The sequence below is a fragment of the Alnus glutinosa genome, chromosome 1 (genome assembly GCF_958979055.1).
Source record: "Alnus glutinosa chromosome 1, dhAlnGlut1.1, whole genome shotgun sequence".
In the NCBI taxonomy this organism is placed as follows: domain Eukaryota; kingdom Viridiplantae; phylum Streptophyta; class Magnoliopsida; order Fagales; family Betulaceae; genus Alnus; species Alnus glutinosa.
The window spans coordinates 39,740,595-39,757,893 of NC_084886.1; the positions used below are offsets into that span (position 1 = coordinate 39,740,595).

Genomic DNA, 17,299 nt, shown 5'->3' on the forward strand with positions numbered 1-17,299 from the left:
TGACTTTGATTCTTTTACCCGACTGTGAATTGTAGGAATATAGGATATACTTCGTTGCATACTGTATAAGTTGTACAATACTTCGACATAATTTTTTGAATATCTTTACATTAATTTTTCTCTAGTTCAACCCGCGTTTCCTTTTTTAAATCTCTATTTAATTGTGTGCAGGTTTGGGCTGTATTGAAACCTGGATTCTTGGCGTTGCTGGAGGATCCTTTTCATACACAACCTCTAGATATAATTGTTTTTGATGTACTACCTGCCTCAGATGGGAATGGAGAGGGTCGAGTGTCACTAGCAAAAGAAATGAAGGAACGGAATCCTTTACGCCACGCTTTTAAGGTAAGCACCATTTGGTCTTACTGATGCTTTATATTTTTTTCTGGCTCAAATTCTTAAAAATTATGATTTACTTGCTTGAACAGCTTATGAACTTGGGTTCTTGTAATTTGTTTGGAAAATAGTAGTAAACTTGAAGTTTAGGATCTACTAGTGCATTGCTTTATACTAATGCAGGGAAGCTAGGCATAATGGTTTATAGTGTCAAAACTGAAAATACGGATAATATTCTAAGCGGTTAGGCTGAACTGCTCTTCTAGCTTGGTATTAAGGTGCCTCAGGAAGCGTTTCGCACAAGTTTGAATCCTATTGCTGACCCCTTTGGTGAACACCTACAGGGATTTATTCCCATAATTGCCTAGTATACGTGGGATAGGGAATGTCCATGTATCTAAGGAGTAAGGACTGTGTGGGTATGCTTAAAGGGCTTTTTACACTTTGTCTGGAGAAAAAAAGGGAAGAAAATCTATAATAATAATAATTAAAAAAAAAAACAAATGATTCCTATATATGGTCATGTTCGAAGTAAAATATGATGTAGTAAAGAACATTGCTGAGCAAGGGCTTGAGAAGGAAATTTTATTCAGATTAATGTCTATTTCTTCAAAGTTAAGTCTGTGGTTTAAGCTTAGAAAGTTATGATAGGCAACAATTTTGACTCCTAGGACATAAAAAAATTTGATTCTCTTTTATTTTTTTAAATTCTTTTTCCCCTAGGTAAAATGAATAGGAGAGGGCGACCATAGTGGCTTCTCTATCTAGGTGTGACTATAGTACACCTACCCATTGAGAACCAATGACAAGAGGAGCTTAGACGGGGAGACCGCAGGTGCTCCCTCAAGTCGGTTTAGCCATAGCCTGATCCAGCCTCACCAAAAGCACTAGTGAACACCTTAGCCAATGAAGCAGAAATAATCCCAAGTGCTTCCCATTGCGGGATGTGACCCTAGGACTTACCACTCACCAAATCACTTGGAAGTAAGCCAAGTGCCACTAGACCACTACCTTCGATGGTAAAATCTTTAGGAATCTTTTATACTCTTTGTGTAGATGGGGGAGCCTTACGCTTTTAATGATATTTCGATTAATTATAAAAAATAAAAAAAAAATAAAAAAGTTTTGTACGAAACTTATTTGTGAAGATCGAACCTTTTATTTGGACTCTTAGTGTGTGACGACCCTGGGAAAGTGTTAGCCACATATGTGTTATCACTCCAAAAGGACTAATTAAGTTACAATTGGAGCTCCATACAATCACTTAATAAAGTTCAGTCTTACATGGTAAGGAACTTAGCACTCATAAGCACCTTTATATTCCACCCATTCAATGTGGACAATCTACTAATCCAACGTGGGGCTAACTTTCTGAAGTGTCACAAAGTTGCTTGTTTCTAGTTTTGCATTTTCTTCTTCTTCTTTAGATTAGGGATTCTCTTGTATACTTCTTGTGTACTAGGATTGCACCCAATTGCGCTTAATTAATGATAATGAAATTACTTCAAAAATAATAATAATAATAATAATAATCTCTAACGTCCTCATTAGGGCCTACGCCATGCAGTGCCTAAGCGCCACTTGGTGTTATTAGGTTGCTCTGATAACATTTGTAACGACTCAGGAAAAACATTAGCGACATTTGCGCTATCACTCCAAAAGAACTAGTCAAATTACAATTAAAACTCCTTAGAATCACTTATAAGCCAAGCCTTGTAACGCGAGCATGTAACCTTTGTAGGGGCATTAATGTGATGGGACTCTGGCCCAGCCCAACTGGTCGGATTCTTGTTGTCATTTGCTGGCCCACCTGTTCCAAGCCAAGAATTGAGCCATGTGACTTGTGCGAAGGCTCTGGGTCACGTGTTTCTTAAAGTGGAGGGTTCTACGTGAGTCTGGTTTCATAGAGTAGCATCTACCTCCCGCTCTTGGCAGTGGAAGGATAACCGGGTCAGTGGCACCTGGATCCAACATGGCCCATTGGGTTGACCCTAGTTGGACCATCATTACAAAAAAAAAAAAAAAAAAAAAAAAAAAAAAAAAAAACTTATAAAAAAAAAAAAAAAAATGAAGCTTAGTCTTATCTAGTAAGGGACCAATGTAGGACTAGCACTTTTTTGGGTGTCTCAAAGTGCGAAAATTAAATAGTTCATATCTCTATGAAGTCTATCATAGCAATTAAATTTGAACTCTACATGTTGATTTTAGGCGCTAAACTGAACTGCACATTTTAGAAATGGGACACAAAGTACTGTTGGTTGTTCGATTTTGTTGTATCTGCCAGGACACTCGCCTTCTATGTTACTTCTTTGATTGTGATAATTAATCGGTGGATGATATTATTTGTCTGGTCTACAAATCTAGAGAATATTTACTCTAACAAATACCTGGAAACTTCAGGTGACTTGTGGAAACCGGAGCATTAGGATAAGAGCTAAGAGTAGTGCTAAAGTTAAAGACTGGGTTGCTGCAATTAATGATGCTGGACTAAGGCCTCCTGAAGGATGGTGTCATCCTCACCGCTTTGGCTCTTTTGCTCCTCCAAGGGGTTTGACTGAAGATGGTAGTCAGGCTCAGTGGTTTGTAGATGGTCGAGCTGCATTTGAAGCTATTGCTTCTTCTATTGAGGACGCAAAATCAGAGGTCTGTTCCTTTCAGTCTCAGCATACAATGTTCAGTGGTAGTCCATGATTATATTTGGTCTTAAGCTTCTGGTGGTTGACTGGAAGTTTCATGCAGATATTTATTTGTGGCTGGTGGCTGTGCCCAGAACTGTATCTACGCCGTCCTTTTCATGCTCATGCTTCATCCAGGCTTGAGGATTTGCTGGAAGCAAAAGCTAAGCAAGGGGTTCAGGTACCCATAAAGTCGTTAACCACTCTATAGCTTTTATACTTCAGTGGATCATATGTAGCCACTGTTAGCTTACGAGTGCTAATTGTAATATATCTGACAAATGCAGATTTATATTCTACTCTACAAAGAGGTTGCCCTTGCTTTGAAAATCAACAGCGTCCATAGCAAGAGAAAGCTTCTTAGCATTCATGAAAATGTGAGGGTACTGCGTTATCCTGACCACTTCTCTACTGGTGTTTACTTATGGTATGCAATTTAATTTCAAATTCTTCCGGAGTTTGTAGATTTTAATGTTTTAGTAAGAATTTCCAACTATATTAGACTTTTTGCAGTTTCTGATATTGATTCCTGGTTACATACAGGTCACACCATGAAAAGCTTGTCATTGTAGATTATCAGACATGCTTTATTGGGGGACTAGATTTATGCTTTGGTCGTTATGACACATCTGAACACAAAGTGGGTGATTTCCCTGCTATGCTATGGCCTGGGAAGGACTATTATAACCCAAGGTAAGTCTGTTCTGTTCACTATACCGGATCCTATGTTGGATTGTTCAATGGAGAATTGTTAGAACAAAGAGAGTGATTAGATTTTGTGTTATTTATTTGGTAACTCATGAACTCTTGTCAAAACATTCTACTTGTTCAGTTGATAGACTGTATCCTTCAAGTTGTATTAAAAGGATTGTTGAATGTTTATATTGAGTTCTTGTAGGGAGATTTATTTTGTTACCTACTAAACCCTAAACTAGATACTCTAGGTCATGTTTCTTTTAATATATATTTTCTTATGTAGTAGCTGGCTGGATTCTGCTTTAGAAATCACCTAGATAGTTATTAGTTGGTGAGAATGGCTATTTGTTTAACTATGTGCAAGTCGGTTTGAGCATTACCCTTACGCTTTTTGGATATTCTCTAATTTTTTTTTTAAAAAAAATAATTATTTCATTTGGTCAGGGAATCTGAACCAAATTCATGGGAAGATACAATGAAAGATGAGTTGGATCGTGAAAAATATCCTCGAATGCCTTGGCATGATGTCCATTGTGCTCTTTGGGGACCACCTTGTCGTGACATGGCTAGGCACTTTGTTCAGCGCTGGAACTATGCAAAGGTCACTCTTTTGTTGCAATTGATATAGTTATAATGTGAGATTATGATAACATTATGATCTTAATTTGAGTATCCTTCCTTCAGAGAAATAAAGCTCCCTATGAGCAAGCAATCCCGCTACTTATGCCTCAGCAGCACATGGTTATTCCGCATTACATGGGGAAAAGCAGAGAGATGGAGGTGGAGAGTAAGAACATTCAGAATTATAAAGACTTCAGAGGGCAGGATTCCTTTTCTGCAAGATCATCATTACAAGATATCCCACTTCTCTTGCCTCAAGAAGCTGATGGGCCGGATACTTCTAGTGGAGAGCCAAAATTTCATGGCCTGGACTTCACTACTGATCACCTTGATCAGCCGAGCAGGGTTAACAGTGGTCTTTATTTTTCTTTCCGGAAGTCCAAACTTGAACCAGTAGGTTCAGATACACCACTGAAGGGCTTTGTAGATGACTTTGAATCCTTGGATAATCGTGGGAAACTGCTTTCAGATAGGCTGGCACAGCCTACCATGAAATGTTCAGATCCAGAGTGGTGGGAAATTCAAGAACGGGGTGATCAGGGTGGATTTGCAGATGAATCTGGTCAAGTTGGTCCTCGTGCTTCATGCCATTGTCAGGTGGACTGTTACTCTTAAAAAAATTCCAGAATTATCATATTGCCTGCCAAATATCAGCAACCTACCCTGATGACTCTAGTAGTATCACTGACTTCTTGAATTTTATTTTAACTTCTGGTAGCTTATTTGCTCCTTCCATGCCAAAGTAGCTTCCTTTCTATTTTAGTCCATCCCATAATGACTGACAATTTCGAATAAGTTAGTGGTATTTATTTCATTTCCCTAAGTTGCCTATCATTGTATTGTACATTAGTTTCGACAATGAAGACATTTTCTTAGAAAAGAATATAATTTGTCCCCAACATTGTGACAATAAGAGTTAAGCAAAAATAAGGGTGATATTGGAAAGACATGCTTAAATTTGCAAGGGTGATATTGTCGTTTTTATTTACTGATCTGTTTCTCCTCTTTGTAAGAATCCAGTACTAATTGTTGAGAGAACCATTTTCTTCCATTAGATTTGTCAATGATTGAAGCTGGGAGATAAGGGTATTAAGCTCTCAATAAATTTGACCAGTTACTGAAGAGATATATTTTCTGAAAACTCAAGAGAAGGAAAAGAAAAGGGCGGGTGGGGGGGGGAGGACTGGAGGTTATTGATGTGTCATAAATTTCAAGAGGTTTCTTATAGTTTGATGAGAGTATTGTAAATGTCTATCTGTTTCCTTTCGTACTATTGCTTGTTTTGTATTTTGATTGTGATGTCAGACTCCCTAGCCTGTCATTTTTATTTTCCTTTAATTTCAGGTCATTAGAAGTGTCAGTCAGTGGTCTGCTGGAACAAGCCAAACTGAGGACAGCATTCATAGTGCTTATTGCTCTGTTATCGAGAAAGCAGAACATTTTATCTACATTGAGGTGTATTCTTTTTCATATGTTTCTTCACTATCAATATGTATTACTTTGTAGATACCCAAACTGTGCTCAAATTAATGTCCATAATTTTAGTTCTTTACGTATAGGAATATCCTGTACAACACTTTCCACTTTTGACACTCAAGGAAAATGTCTGGAAATGTGTGCCTGAATAGGAAAATACATTTGGGGAGTGACCTCTTGATAAGCATAACTGTTGAATTTGCTTAGAAACTAATGCACAAGTCAGACACTACGAATTGGTCAATTAGTATTTTGGTCTCATTTGTCATGGTGATGGCTCTGACTTTTTGAAGATGGTCCATTCAGGATGATGAAACTGTACATTAGATGCTATAGAAAGTATGAATGTGGCCATTCAATTCCACGGGATAACCTAGCAGCCCCCTTGAACCGGCCTTTATTTATTTATTAAAAGTACATGCATTATTGCTCCAGTGTGCTTAGAACATCTTGGCCTGGCTGAGGATCATTTTAGCCATACTTGGCGGTGACCACACGAATCATTTTTCATTAATTTGCTCCCTGTTGGTTTTGTTATTGCTGTTTTCTCTCTCTCTCTCTCTCTTTTATGGGGGGGGGGGGGGGGGGCGGGTTTCACTTCTGAGTCATACCTCTGGTTAGATTATAAGACTTCATGTCATTTTGATGAGCCCTTTCTGGAGGATGGCTTGCCATGTTGGCTTGAGGGGGTTTGGCCAATCTAGCTGGTCTTTGCTGCGCAAGTCACTCCACTTCGGTCTTTCAGTTTAAGTTGTGGTCTTTCTGAAGATTCTTTTTTCAGTTAAAGCTGTGTCCTACTAACATTGTCATCCTGGTCACCAACTACCCCAATGCACATGTATGTATCTAAGAAAGATTATTAATGAGTGAAGTACGGTATAAAATGGTTGAAATGGATGAGACTAAGAAACTGGAAATTGAAATATTACATGAATCTGTGTAAAACCTTTTAAGTTTTAGATAAAAAGGAAGCTAAGTGAGGTTGTTTCTTGATAAACCAGAGCAGTGCCTTAATGATTTTTAGACATCATAAATCGAGTAGTGCAAAGCCACATAGGAATTGGAGTAGGCAGAGAAGATAAAGTAAATGCATGCTTACTCATATTGTTGGTCTTTTATCAAGGGTGCAGCATGATATATGCTTATGAGCCATTTGGACAGGCTTGGGATATATTGATAAAAAACCTAGACAATTTTCTTACCTGTCAGTGTTTTGGTTACCCTTATACATGGACCTCTTTTTGAGTTGTGAATCCATTATATGGTTACCCTTAGTATTGTGAATCCTGCTAAAATTTGATTACATGTTTCATTTTCCTGACCAAAATTCTCGGCAACTTGTTCCCAGAATCAATTTTTCATATCAGGTCTCTCGGGAGATGAGATAATACGTAATCGCGTGTTAGAAGCATTATACCGGCGTATTATGCGAGCATACAATGATAAGAAGTGTTTTAGGGTTATAATTGTCATACCACTACTACCGGGTTTCCAGGTTCTAATTTGTTGTCAATATCCTTCAAATCTGAAAGTTGATTTAGCTGTCATATTTTTATACTGAATTTTGTTTCAACAGGGGGGGGTGGATGATGGGGGTGCAGCATCTGTGAGAGCCATAATGCATTGGCAGTATCGAACCATTTGCAGAGGACATAACTCGATATTGCATAATCTCTATGATCTTCTTGGTCCTAAAACACATGATTACATTTCTTTCTATGGCCTCAGAGCTTATGGTAAACTCTTCGATGGTGGTCCTGTGGCCTCCAGTCAGGTATTGTCTTGCACCAGTTCTTTTATCAATGCACCTTACCACTTTTGTTAACATACTTCCATTTATCTTTCTCACTCACTTGCAAATGCTGATTCTCTTTCCCACAGTTTATCAGTATTCCATTATACTTCTTTTGTAATTGCAGGTGTATGTGCACAGCAAAATTATGATTGCTGATGATTGTGTAGCATTAGTTGGATCAGCTAATATTAATGATAGGAGTTTGCTTGGTTCAAGAGATTCTGAGGTACCACTCCTGCTCGATGACTTCTCTACATAGTTTAATTGTAACCATTTTTGATGAAAGAGTCTAGTTTGCATTATTTTTATTGTGAGGTGTGACTGTTAAAACCAACAACAGGGAGACTCAGTTACCCTCTTGTGCGTGAAGTTTCTTTATTGCCTTTTTAGTCTTGCACCACATAATTTGTAACTTTGCTGAATTGGTGTGACAAAATGAGAATGGAAGTTGTACTCCATGAGCCTTAAATCGCATAAAGAATTAGTGCTAAAAGAATTGAGTATTCTGATGATTTAGAAGAACTAAAATTTTAGGTTGTCATAGTCTCGAATCTTTAGTCACTTCTACTTTCTTTTAAGGAAAAAAACTGTAGAGGTCTCTGAAGTTTAACCTTTTATCAAATCACCCCCTAGAGTTTAAAATTGATCAAATCACTCCTTAAGGTATGTTTTGTTATCAAATCTCTCCTTCCGTACACCTGCCTTTAGAGTTTTTAACGGAAATTGTAACATGTAGACATAAGACCACGTTAGATTCAATAAAATAGCTTCACATGGCCAGAAGTGCTACCTCAACTTGACACATGGAAAAAATAAGAGGGAGGTGGGTGGGTCACCCCACCCATCCACATCCACTAGTGGCGTGCAGGCAAGGTGACCTGCCCGCACCCTCATTGGTGAAGGGGGTGTGGGTGGGTTGTGACCCATGCCCATGGGTTGCCCCACTGACAAACAGAGGGGGATAGGGTCACCTCACTGCCCCCTCAGTGGACGCATGGGTGGGTTGCCCCTTCCACGCATGCTGCCTGTGCATGCATGTGGCTGGGGGCCAGCTCCCTCCCCCTCTTTCTTTTTCCATTTTCTGAGGTGACACTTTTGTATACGTGGAACTATTTTATTTGGTATAATGTGGTCTTACACCTACGTGTCACAATTTCTGTTAAAAATCCTGTTGGCATGTGTACGAATGGAGCGATTTGATAATGAAGCATACCTTAAGGAGTTATTTGTTCAATTTTAAACCCTAGGGAGTGCTTTGATAAAAGGTTAAACTCCATGAACCTCTACAGATCTCTTAATTCTAGTTTCTGTTACTGGCTGCCAACACAAATTTGAAGCAGGTTCTTTTTCTTTCTGCAAAAATTATAAATCTGAGCCCTCATTCTTCAGGACTCTCAAATGTCAAAGATGAACAATTTTGGTATATTTTATTTGAAATTTTTAGATAAAAAAGAAAAATATATGCATTCTTTTATTTAATTGTTGGAGGTATGAAATTTTTCATTTACATATTTATCTTTAAAAGAATTAAAATTTTGCAAAATATACCACCTCACCATTATCAATTTTTTATTTATTTTTTTTAATTTAAAGATATGGGAGATTATCCCTGGAATTTTGGCAGCACATAGAGTTTTGGAGTTTTCTTGCATATGGGATAATGGAACTAAAACTGGAAAACTAACTCATGTGATCTATAGATATCAAGGATTTATTTATCAACTCTATATTTTAAATCTTCTTACAAACTGCACTTATGTCATTACTGGTTGAATAAGCTAGATGTTGGATTTTGTGAACTTTGTACAGGTTGCTAAGCAATTGGGTAACTCTGATCAATAAAATTGATTAACAAGTACTTTACTAATATTGATATTGCTACTGTTCATGAAATTACTAGAATATCATTGCTATAAGTTCCTTTTTTTCCCACTCATAATTTCTCAGATTTCCTGATTGATTTCAGCATCTACACTTGTGCCTGTTTAACTATAAACTTTTGATATGATGCTTATTTGCATTTTGTATTGCTTTTGGAGTATCTCTGCCTTAAAGGTTCACAAAAATTTGTTTCAGATTGGTTTACTTATTGAGGACAAAGAACTGGTTAATTCATTTATGGGAGGAAAACCATGGAAAGCTGGAAAATTTTCTCTCACTCTTCGTCTGACATTGTGGTCTGAACACCTTGGCCTTCGCTCAGGACAGGTTGGTGATTCTAGTTGCTTTCATTCCTTCCATTGTAACGCTGAATGAATACATTATCTTCTTTGAATAGCTTAGGTAATTTATCTGATATTGATTCTTCACATCTCTTTCCGCAGGTCGATCAAATAATTGACCCTGTTGTTGATTCAACTTATAAGGATATTTGGATGGCAACTGCAAAGGTGAGAAAAAGTTACTAGAAAAATTATGAAAAAGAAAAACTTCGCATGCAAATCTAAGACTATTCCTAGTGACCATCACATTATATTATTTAGCATTTGTAGTAGTAATAAGAATTTGAAAATTCCAGGCTCCTTGAAGAACCGGATAAGACAAATGTATTTTTAAAAACTGATTTTCACAAATTTATTGCCTAGACATGAAACACTATACTCATATATGGCCAGTATGTGGGAAACAATGATTGTGTGCAAGATTTATTTCTTTGTTTATTTTTTTGGTCAGAAGGCTTACAATTTTGCTTTAATAGCATTTTGTATACGCATTAAAAGGAATATACCAATTGAGGATGGTTAATGGTCTTTAATGGGCTTTTCGAGTGAGTTGAGGCTAAAGGTTGAAGAGTAAAAAAGGATTGAAGGGTAAAGTCCGGCTGAGGTAGAATATGTTCTTATGAATTCCATAACAATAGGGTTAAGAAAGGGTAAGAAAAGGAAACACTCTTCCTTGCCGATTATAATCTGCCAAATATACTTGCTGGCCTTAGTTTCTTGCATTTGTCTGATACTTCTGTTCTCGAAGTAATAACTATTTATTGGTATTTTTTTTGACAGACAAATACGGCCATTTACCAAGACGTCTTTTCTTGCATACCTAATGATCTGATACATACGAGGTATAATGCAGTTCTTAATCTTCCTCTCGTCCCTTTCTTTTTCTCCCAGTGCTAACTGCTATTTTTTCATTTTTTCCCCAAATATGACGATATGCAGAGCTGCACTCAGACAAAGCACGGCCTTCTGGAAGGAGAAACTTGGCCATTCTACCATCGACTTAGGAATAGCCCCTGAGAAGTTAGAATCCTATCAAAATGGAGATATCAAGAAAATCAATCCCACGGATAGATTAGAGGCAGCGAGGGGGCATCTTGTTTCTTTCCCTCTTGATTTCATGTGTAAAGAAGATTTGAGACCTGTATTCAATGAGAGCGAGTATTATGCATCGGCTCAAGTATTTCATTAGGTATAACTTGCACAGTAGCGACGGTCACACTGATTTCTTCACGGGGGATTGTATATCTATTTACTTAATATATATATATATATATTTTTTGAACCTTATACAACAAACCTCAGAGAGAGAGAGAGAGAGAGAGAGAGAAGGGGGGGCTATATATGGTAGCCTCTTACAGAATGTATTTATGGCTAATCATTGTTGAATAGAATTTATATATAGCAATGTTTTCCTTTCTTATCCTTTAGCATTCATGGATCTCCTTTCTCGTATCTTGAAGTTCTGTTTCTTTGTATTCCTATATCTTTCTGTTATATTTCAACCACATAAATTGCCAACAATCTTATGGGTAAAAAATTTGTTACTGTCTGGTGTCACCGAAATTTGGTCCCAAGTTGAAAATTGTCCCGACAGCCACCCTCAAGTTTTATGCTTCTAATTAGGTTGTTACAGTATTTAAGGTAGAGTGAATAGTGTCGCTTTTCAATGAAGCCGCTGGGATAGTCGAGCAAACCAGGCAACGGCGCAAAAGGTATGCGTTTCCAACTCAACTTGGTTTATCGTTTGAGCTGTTTCTATTTGCCAATTGCCATGGCTTTACCATATGCTGGCTTTGACTTAAAACCGAGTACTAGTACTGGTTGAAGAAAAAGCACCACCATAGAATTTGGAACTTGTATGATTATGTTAGCTTTTTTTTTTAGGTCCCTGCCCCACCGTTATCACACGCCTTTGAACAGAGTAATGAGTATCAGTAACGATGACTTGGAATCCACTACTTTTGCAACTTGCAACCCTAATGGGCTGATGCGTCTAAACAACAGAATTCTTTTCTGTATTTTACATTTCTTAATCCATAATCTTGCTATTGTCTTTACTTTCTTTTGATTTCCCGCAACCACAGAATCTAGCACGCATATCCTGTGCCTTTAATATTTTAACCTCAGGTCAGGTCCATTTTATAATGGTCAAAATCATCTTTTTTTGAGCTTTCATATCCATGGTCCACCAAAACAAGTGGCTTATTTAATAGCCCCGAATTTAGATCCTTCTTGTGCACTCAACCTCATTCTGCAAACAAGGATCATTTTATCCCTTTAAGAAAATAAAAAATAAAAATTTTCCTAACCAAAAATAAAGTTTTTCTTCAAATTAGATTGTGTAATTTTTTTTTTCAACCCAATTAATTTATTAAATTAACATGTATTTAAAACACATATGATTTTTACATGTATTTTTAATAGAGCATGTGATTTTCACAAGAACTAGAAAATTTCTTCAGCCCAGTTTGAGGAAAAAAAAAAAAACTGTTGAATTTTAGGTAACTATTCGTGTTGATATTCATTTTCAGACAATTTATTTCATCAATGAAAGTATCTTTTAACTAACAGAGGTGATTTTTTTTTTTTTTTAGCCAATGGTAGTTTATGGCGATTGAGTGTGACATTTGTAGTTTGTGAGAGAACCTGTAAATGAGTGGAAGTTGAGGATGGAAAAAGTAATTAACCCTATGAGTAGTGCTACAAAGAGGACAAGAGTCTTTCTTGTGTTTTCCCAAATTATGTCATATGACTTTTATTTATTTTTTTAAGGAAAAGTTAAACTTTCATTAAAACATGAAGAGGGGTACATAAACCACCATAAAGGTGTACAAATTTCACCACCATAAAGGTGTGCACCCAACCTGATTCAAATAAAACTTAGGCAAATACAGACAGATTGCTACACATAAAACCTAGCCAACTAGAATGATGCATCTGTGCTAACATATATAACTTTACTTGATCTAGGAGTTGGTCACACAGTCTAAGCTAAAAGCATTGACTAGGTTAATAACTACAAAACAACCTGTCATCTGAAAGACAAACAAAACAAAACAAGAAAACCCACACAGAAACTGCCCTCTGGAAAAACCGCCGCCCCAGAACAGCCCCACAACAGACTTTCACCAACACCCTCCGATTGCCACCAGTCACAGCCGAAAAAGAACAGAGCGTGATCATCCACGCGCAGTCCATGAAAACCAACTTAGACTTTTAAAAGCAACATAGAGTCCTCTTTGTAATATTATTACTCTAATCCTATTATTAATTAACTATATATTAAGAAGACATACTTATTTAATCACAAACTATTTCGTCCATGAGAATATCTTACTTAATTGCGAGTGCTATATTTATTTTCTATTTGTAATAAGACCGACCTTTTAAACAACACTTGGATTACCTCATGATAATCCGTCCCTATTGATGCTTCCAAATGCATGTCGATCTATTTGTTTGGTCCCTAAGGAAAATCATCTGTCAGAATGTCCGAAATACCCCCCACTCGTGACTACATGGGTAGCCAAACCAAAGGCATCACAGTAATTTCACGCCAACTTACGTACGTAAAAGTAGCTAGGCCTTGCAAGTTGAAGAAAACAAAGAATGCAGCGTAAGCCATCTTAAGCCCCTCTCAATCGATCTCAAAGGCCGGTCGGAGGACTTTTCCGGCACAAGTTTCAGATTTCAGGCATGTAACTGATCGTTTTCCTGTACAAATTAAAGCCGGTGAAGAAACAAGTTTTTTGTCTCTTATTCTCTAGTCGGGTTTTCAAAGAAATTAATACTGATCTCTCTCTCTCTCTCTCTCTCTCTCTCTCTCTCTCTGTCTCTCTCTCATCTGTTTTCACTTTTGGGTGAATCTAGAGCGCGCTGTTTTCAGTTTCGGGTGAATCTAGAGTAATTAGCTGAGTTGTGTTTGTTGTTTATCGAATACAAAAGCAATGCGAAAATTGCCTAAGCTTGTTTTGTTTTCTTTGCTTTAATAGTTTTCTCGGCAAGCAAAGAGTGGGAGTTCTAAAGCCTTGGAGAGTCTTGTTTGGTTGCTGAGAAATTTTGGAAATATTAAAAAAGATTCTATTGAAATAGGTTTTAGATAATTCTAATATGTTTTATTTCGTTGCTTAGAAAATGTTGAAGAACATATGAAATATATTGAACTTTTTTACTTTTGATTTTTTTTTTCTTCTAATTTTTAAACTTTAATACGGAGATGGGATAGTCACATCTATACAATACATTAGCTCCCATATACACATTAAGCTTGAATACTCCCTCTATACATAAACATGAACACATATATATATATATATATATATATATATATATATATATATATATATATTGTGCGTGTATTATATGAAATATAAAATCTCTCATTTTGTTTTAGGTCTAGTGGCCAAAATTTACATATATCTGCTTGATAAAGATAATAAAAGTTTTAATATCCGTTATTATTAACAAAGTTCTTGTAAAACAGCCAGTGTCAGTACTGTGATTGTGGGTACGTATGATTGGACTGTAGATCGAGGCGATGGGGCTTTTCCCATCCCTTCTTTATGCGTTGACAAAAACTGAATCATTCAGGAAATGGAGGAACCGTAAGATTGATGTTGGAAAGGAAACTGCAAAAGCATTGGCAAAGGAAGCGAGGAAGAATGAGTTGATATTAAGTTCTTCAGGGACTCTGAAGTCCAAAAAATCTGACAACTTTGCTTCAGTCTGCTCTAAAGGAGGGAAGAAGGGGATTAATCAGGATTGCTTAATTGTTTGGGAGGTATCTCACTACATATTTAATGTGATTAATTTCTTTAATTTGTTCCTTGATTAATTTGTCAGCATGCATATATGGTTTGGTTGTTAGGAGTTTGGATGCCAAGAAGACATGATGTTTTGTGGCATTTTCGATGGGCATGGCCCATGGGGGCACCTTGTAGCCGAAAGGGTGAGGAAATCAGTGCCTGCTTCTTTGCTGTGCAATTGGCAAGAAACTCTAGCTTCAACCTCGCTTGACCTGGATTTTGAAATGGAAGCGGATAGAAATCTTCGTGGGTTTGATATATGGAAGCAATCCTACTTAAAAACTTATGCTTATGTTGACCACGAGCTTAAGCATCATCCCGGAATTGATTCTTTTTGTAGTGGATCTACAGCTCTCTCAATTGTTAAACAGGTGATGATTCGAAATTTATTTGCCACATGATATATAATTTCTCTTGGTTAATTGTCTTCATTCTTGATTGGGAAATTTTGTTCAAATTCTATGAATTTTCACCTGATATATTCCAATTTACTCCTTATGTTTTTAAATTCAACAATTCAGTCCTTAGTTTTTCCTTAATCATGTTAATGTCACGTAAGCAGTTTGTCACATTATTATTATTATTTAAAAAAAAAAAAAAAAACCTAAAATTCTCTTGGGTTGTTGTTGGACCACCCCATGTTGAGGAAGGGGTGTTCGAGCCACCTTTAATCTCTCGAAGATTGCTTAGCCACTCCAAGAGGGACTTTAGGGGTTGTTCGAGCCACCCTTCGCCTCGGGATGGTCCCAACCATCCCCTAAGGGAATTGTCCGGCCACTCGAAGCGTTTCGGGCTACCCTTTTGGCCTGCACTATTTACGTTTTTTTTTTTATTGTATTCAGGGTGAACACCTTGTCATGGCAAATGTTGGCGATTCTCGGGCTGTACTGGCGACGACATCTGATGATGGCCATTTGGTACCGCTTCAGCTTAGCGTCGACTTTAAGCCCAATTTACCTCGTTAGCTCTCTCTCTCTCTCTCTCTCTCTCGGTGTGCACATATGTATGTGCATATGAATTTACAGACGTCCCATGTATTTTATTTTTATTTTGGTGGCAGAGGAGGCAGAACGAATAGCAGAGTCCAAAGGGCGAGTGTTCAGTTTAGACGACGAACCAGGGGTGTACAGGATGTGGAGGCCTAATGGGGAGACATCAGGACTAGCGCTGTCAAGAGCCTTAGGCGACCACTACCTAAAGGACTTCGGTCTTATCTCTGTGCCGGATGTGACACAAAGGAACATAACCAGCAGAGACAAATTTGTGATTTTGGCGACAGATGGGGTGTGGGACGTTATTTCCAACCAAGAAGCTGTGCAGATTGTTTCTTCAACGGCCGACAGGGAAAAATCAGCCAAAAGGCTGGTGGAGTGTGCTGTTGGAGCATGGAAACACAAGAAGCGAGGCATTGCAATGGACGACATCTCAGCTGTTTGCCTCTTCTTTCACACTTCAAACCTCACAATGCAAGCCTCCAAACCGGTTGGCATAAGAAATTAAAGCTGCCTAATTGCATGCTTATAGCCTTCCTTTTGTCATTGAGGTTGTTGTATATATATACATGTAAACCTTGATTGGGATTAAGTACTGTACTTTTGTGACTGTTTGTTGTATATACATTTATAATGTTTTGGTGGCCGGATTTAAAATTCTCTACGTGGTTGAGATGGAGATTTCAAGTGCTTAGGAAGACGAAAAGGCCAAAGTTTGAGGGAAGATAGAAGAGATTGAGATGGATTAATCTAAAGAGTGCAAGTAAATCAAGCTTTGATGCTAGAGGGGAGATAGTACTATTCAAATTCAGACCATCCACTCTATACAAAGATAAAACAAACTAACAAAATCACAAGAATCAGTTCTAGTTGTTTGATATGTTCCACATTAGTGAGGAATATACATTGATCCGCCTGATTTAATCTCTCTGGGCTTGGGCCAGGCAGCCCAAGCCTAGTTCGATCAAGCAGTGTTATTTCAGCGACGGTAAAAAGTTATATTAAACTACAAAGCATCCAATCACTCCAGTTACTTAAACTAGTTCAAAACTCAATGTGTTAGCACCTTTATTGAAGAATCCACGTTGAAGATGGTATGGGAGCACCATTCTCATTCCATTACAAGAGTCGTTGGCATTTAATGTCACATGATCCATAGCAGATGGAGAGTTATCAGGAAAATCCCTTACCAGAGCCGATGACCTTAATTCATGGACGAACCACACGGAACCTAATCTAAAGGCAAAGTGTGGATGGGTCGTGTAAGGATACCATAGCATTCAACTTGAAGAAAAAATGATCGAAATATAAGATAAGCCATTTATTCAAACACACGCTGATTCAAGAATTTACTCTCTTGGAAAAGAAAAGAGCTTTTACCGATCTCTCAATTGACCTAGGCATCGAAAATATTTCTGCTGACTCACATAAACATGCCTTTAAACCATTCATTTCAATAATTTCATATCCTCCTTAATATAGAACTGGTCGTGCATATTTTAGCACAACAAGCTACAAAATGTTAGATTCTCTTCTCACTCGTGTGTGGACAAGAAAAAAAAAAAAAAAAAAAAAAAAAAAAAAAAAAAAAAAAAAAAAAAAAAAAAGGTTTTTTAGCCCTTAAAAATAGCCTTTTCATCGGACTCGCTTATGCTATAGTATTTTTGCATTTTGACCAAAA

General features: G+C 37.3%; 2 protein-coding genes across 4 annotated transcripts in view; both read left to right on the top strand.

The window, feature by feature from the left end:
* Nucleotides 1-11,255, top strand: part of LOC133880909 (phospholipase D zeta 1) — a 28,337-nt gene extending 17,082 nt beyond the window's left edge. For all 3 annotated transcript variants that reach the window (XM_062319871.1, XM_062319878.1, XM_062319885.1), the window contains 15 exons: nt 172-345; nt 2,737-2,979; nt 3,076-3,192; nt 3,299-3,438; nt 3,555-3,704; nt 4,152-4,308; nt 4,392-4,925; nt 5,673-5,783; nt 7,153-7,299; nt 7,381-7,578; nt 7,724-7,825; nt 9,676-9,807; nt 9,924-9,989; nt 10,602-10,663; nt 10,761-11,255. In XM_062319871.1, coding sequence (XP_062175855.1) covers nt 172-345; nt 2,737-2,979; nt 3,076-3,192; nt 3,299-3,438; nt 3,555-3,704; nt 4,152-4,308; nt 4,392-4,925; nt 5,673-5,783; nt 7,153-7,299; nt 7,381-7,578; nt 7,724-7,825; nt 9,676-9,807; nt 9,924-9,989; nt 10,602-10,663; nt 10,761-11,010 — 2,583 coding nt within the window. In that variant the 3' untranslated portion in view covers nt 11,011-11,255. The remainder of the gene's footprint in view (nt 1-171; nt 346-2,736; nt 2,980-3,075; nt 3,193-3,298; nt 3,439-3,554; nt 3,705-4,151; nt 4,309-4,391; nt 4,926-5,672; nt 5,784-7,152; nt 7,300-7,380; nt 7,579-7,723; nt 7,826-9,675; nt 9,808-9,923; nt 9,990-10,601; nt 10,664-10,760) is intronic.
* A 2,034-nt stretch (nt 11,256-13,289) lies between these two features.
* Nucleotides 13,290-16,297, top strand: LOC133880929 (probable protein phosphatase 2C 34). The gene is made up of 5 exons (XM_062319897.1): nt 13,290-13,519; nt 14,309-14,601; nt 14,689-14,997; nt 15,469-15,586; nt 15,687-16,297. The coding sequence occupies exons 2-5, from the start codon at nt 14,359-14,361 to the stop codon at nt 16,124-16,126; spliced, it is 1,110 nt and encodes a 369-aa protein (XP_062175881.1). The 5' UTR covers nt 13,290-13,519; nt 14,309-14,358; the 3' UTR covers nt 16,127-16,297.
* Nucleotides 16,298-17,299: the final 1,002 nt, after the last annotated feature.

What these genes read in the sequence shown, in the direction of transcription:
- LOC133880929 (XM_062319897.1), top strand. Translation starts at nt 14,359, where the DNA reads ATGGGGCTTTTCCCATCCCTTCTTTATGCGTTGACAAAAACTGAATCA. An exon ending in CTCTCTCAATTGTTAAACAG is followed by an intron (nt 14,998 to 15,468) that starts GTGATGATTCGA and finishes TATTGTATTCAG; the next exon opens with GGTGAACACCTTGTCATGGC. An exon ending in CTTTAAGCCCAATTTACCTC is followed by an intron (nt 15,587 to 15,686) that starts GTTAGCTCTCTC and finishes TTTTGGTGGCAG; the next exon opens with AGGAGGCAGAACGAATAGCA.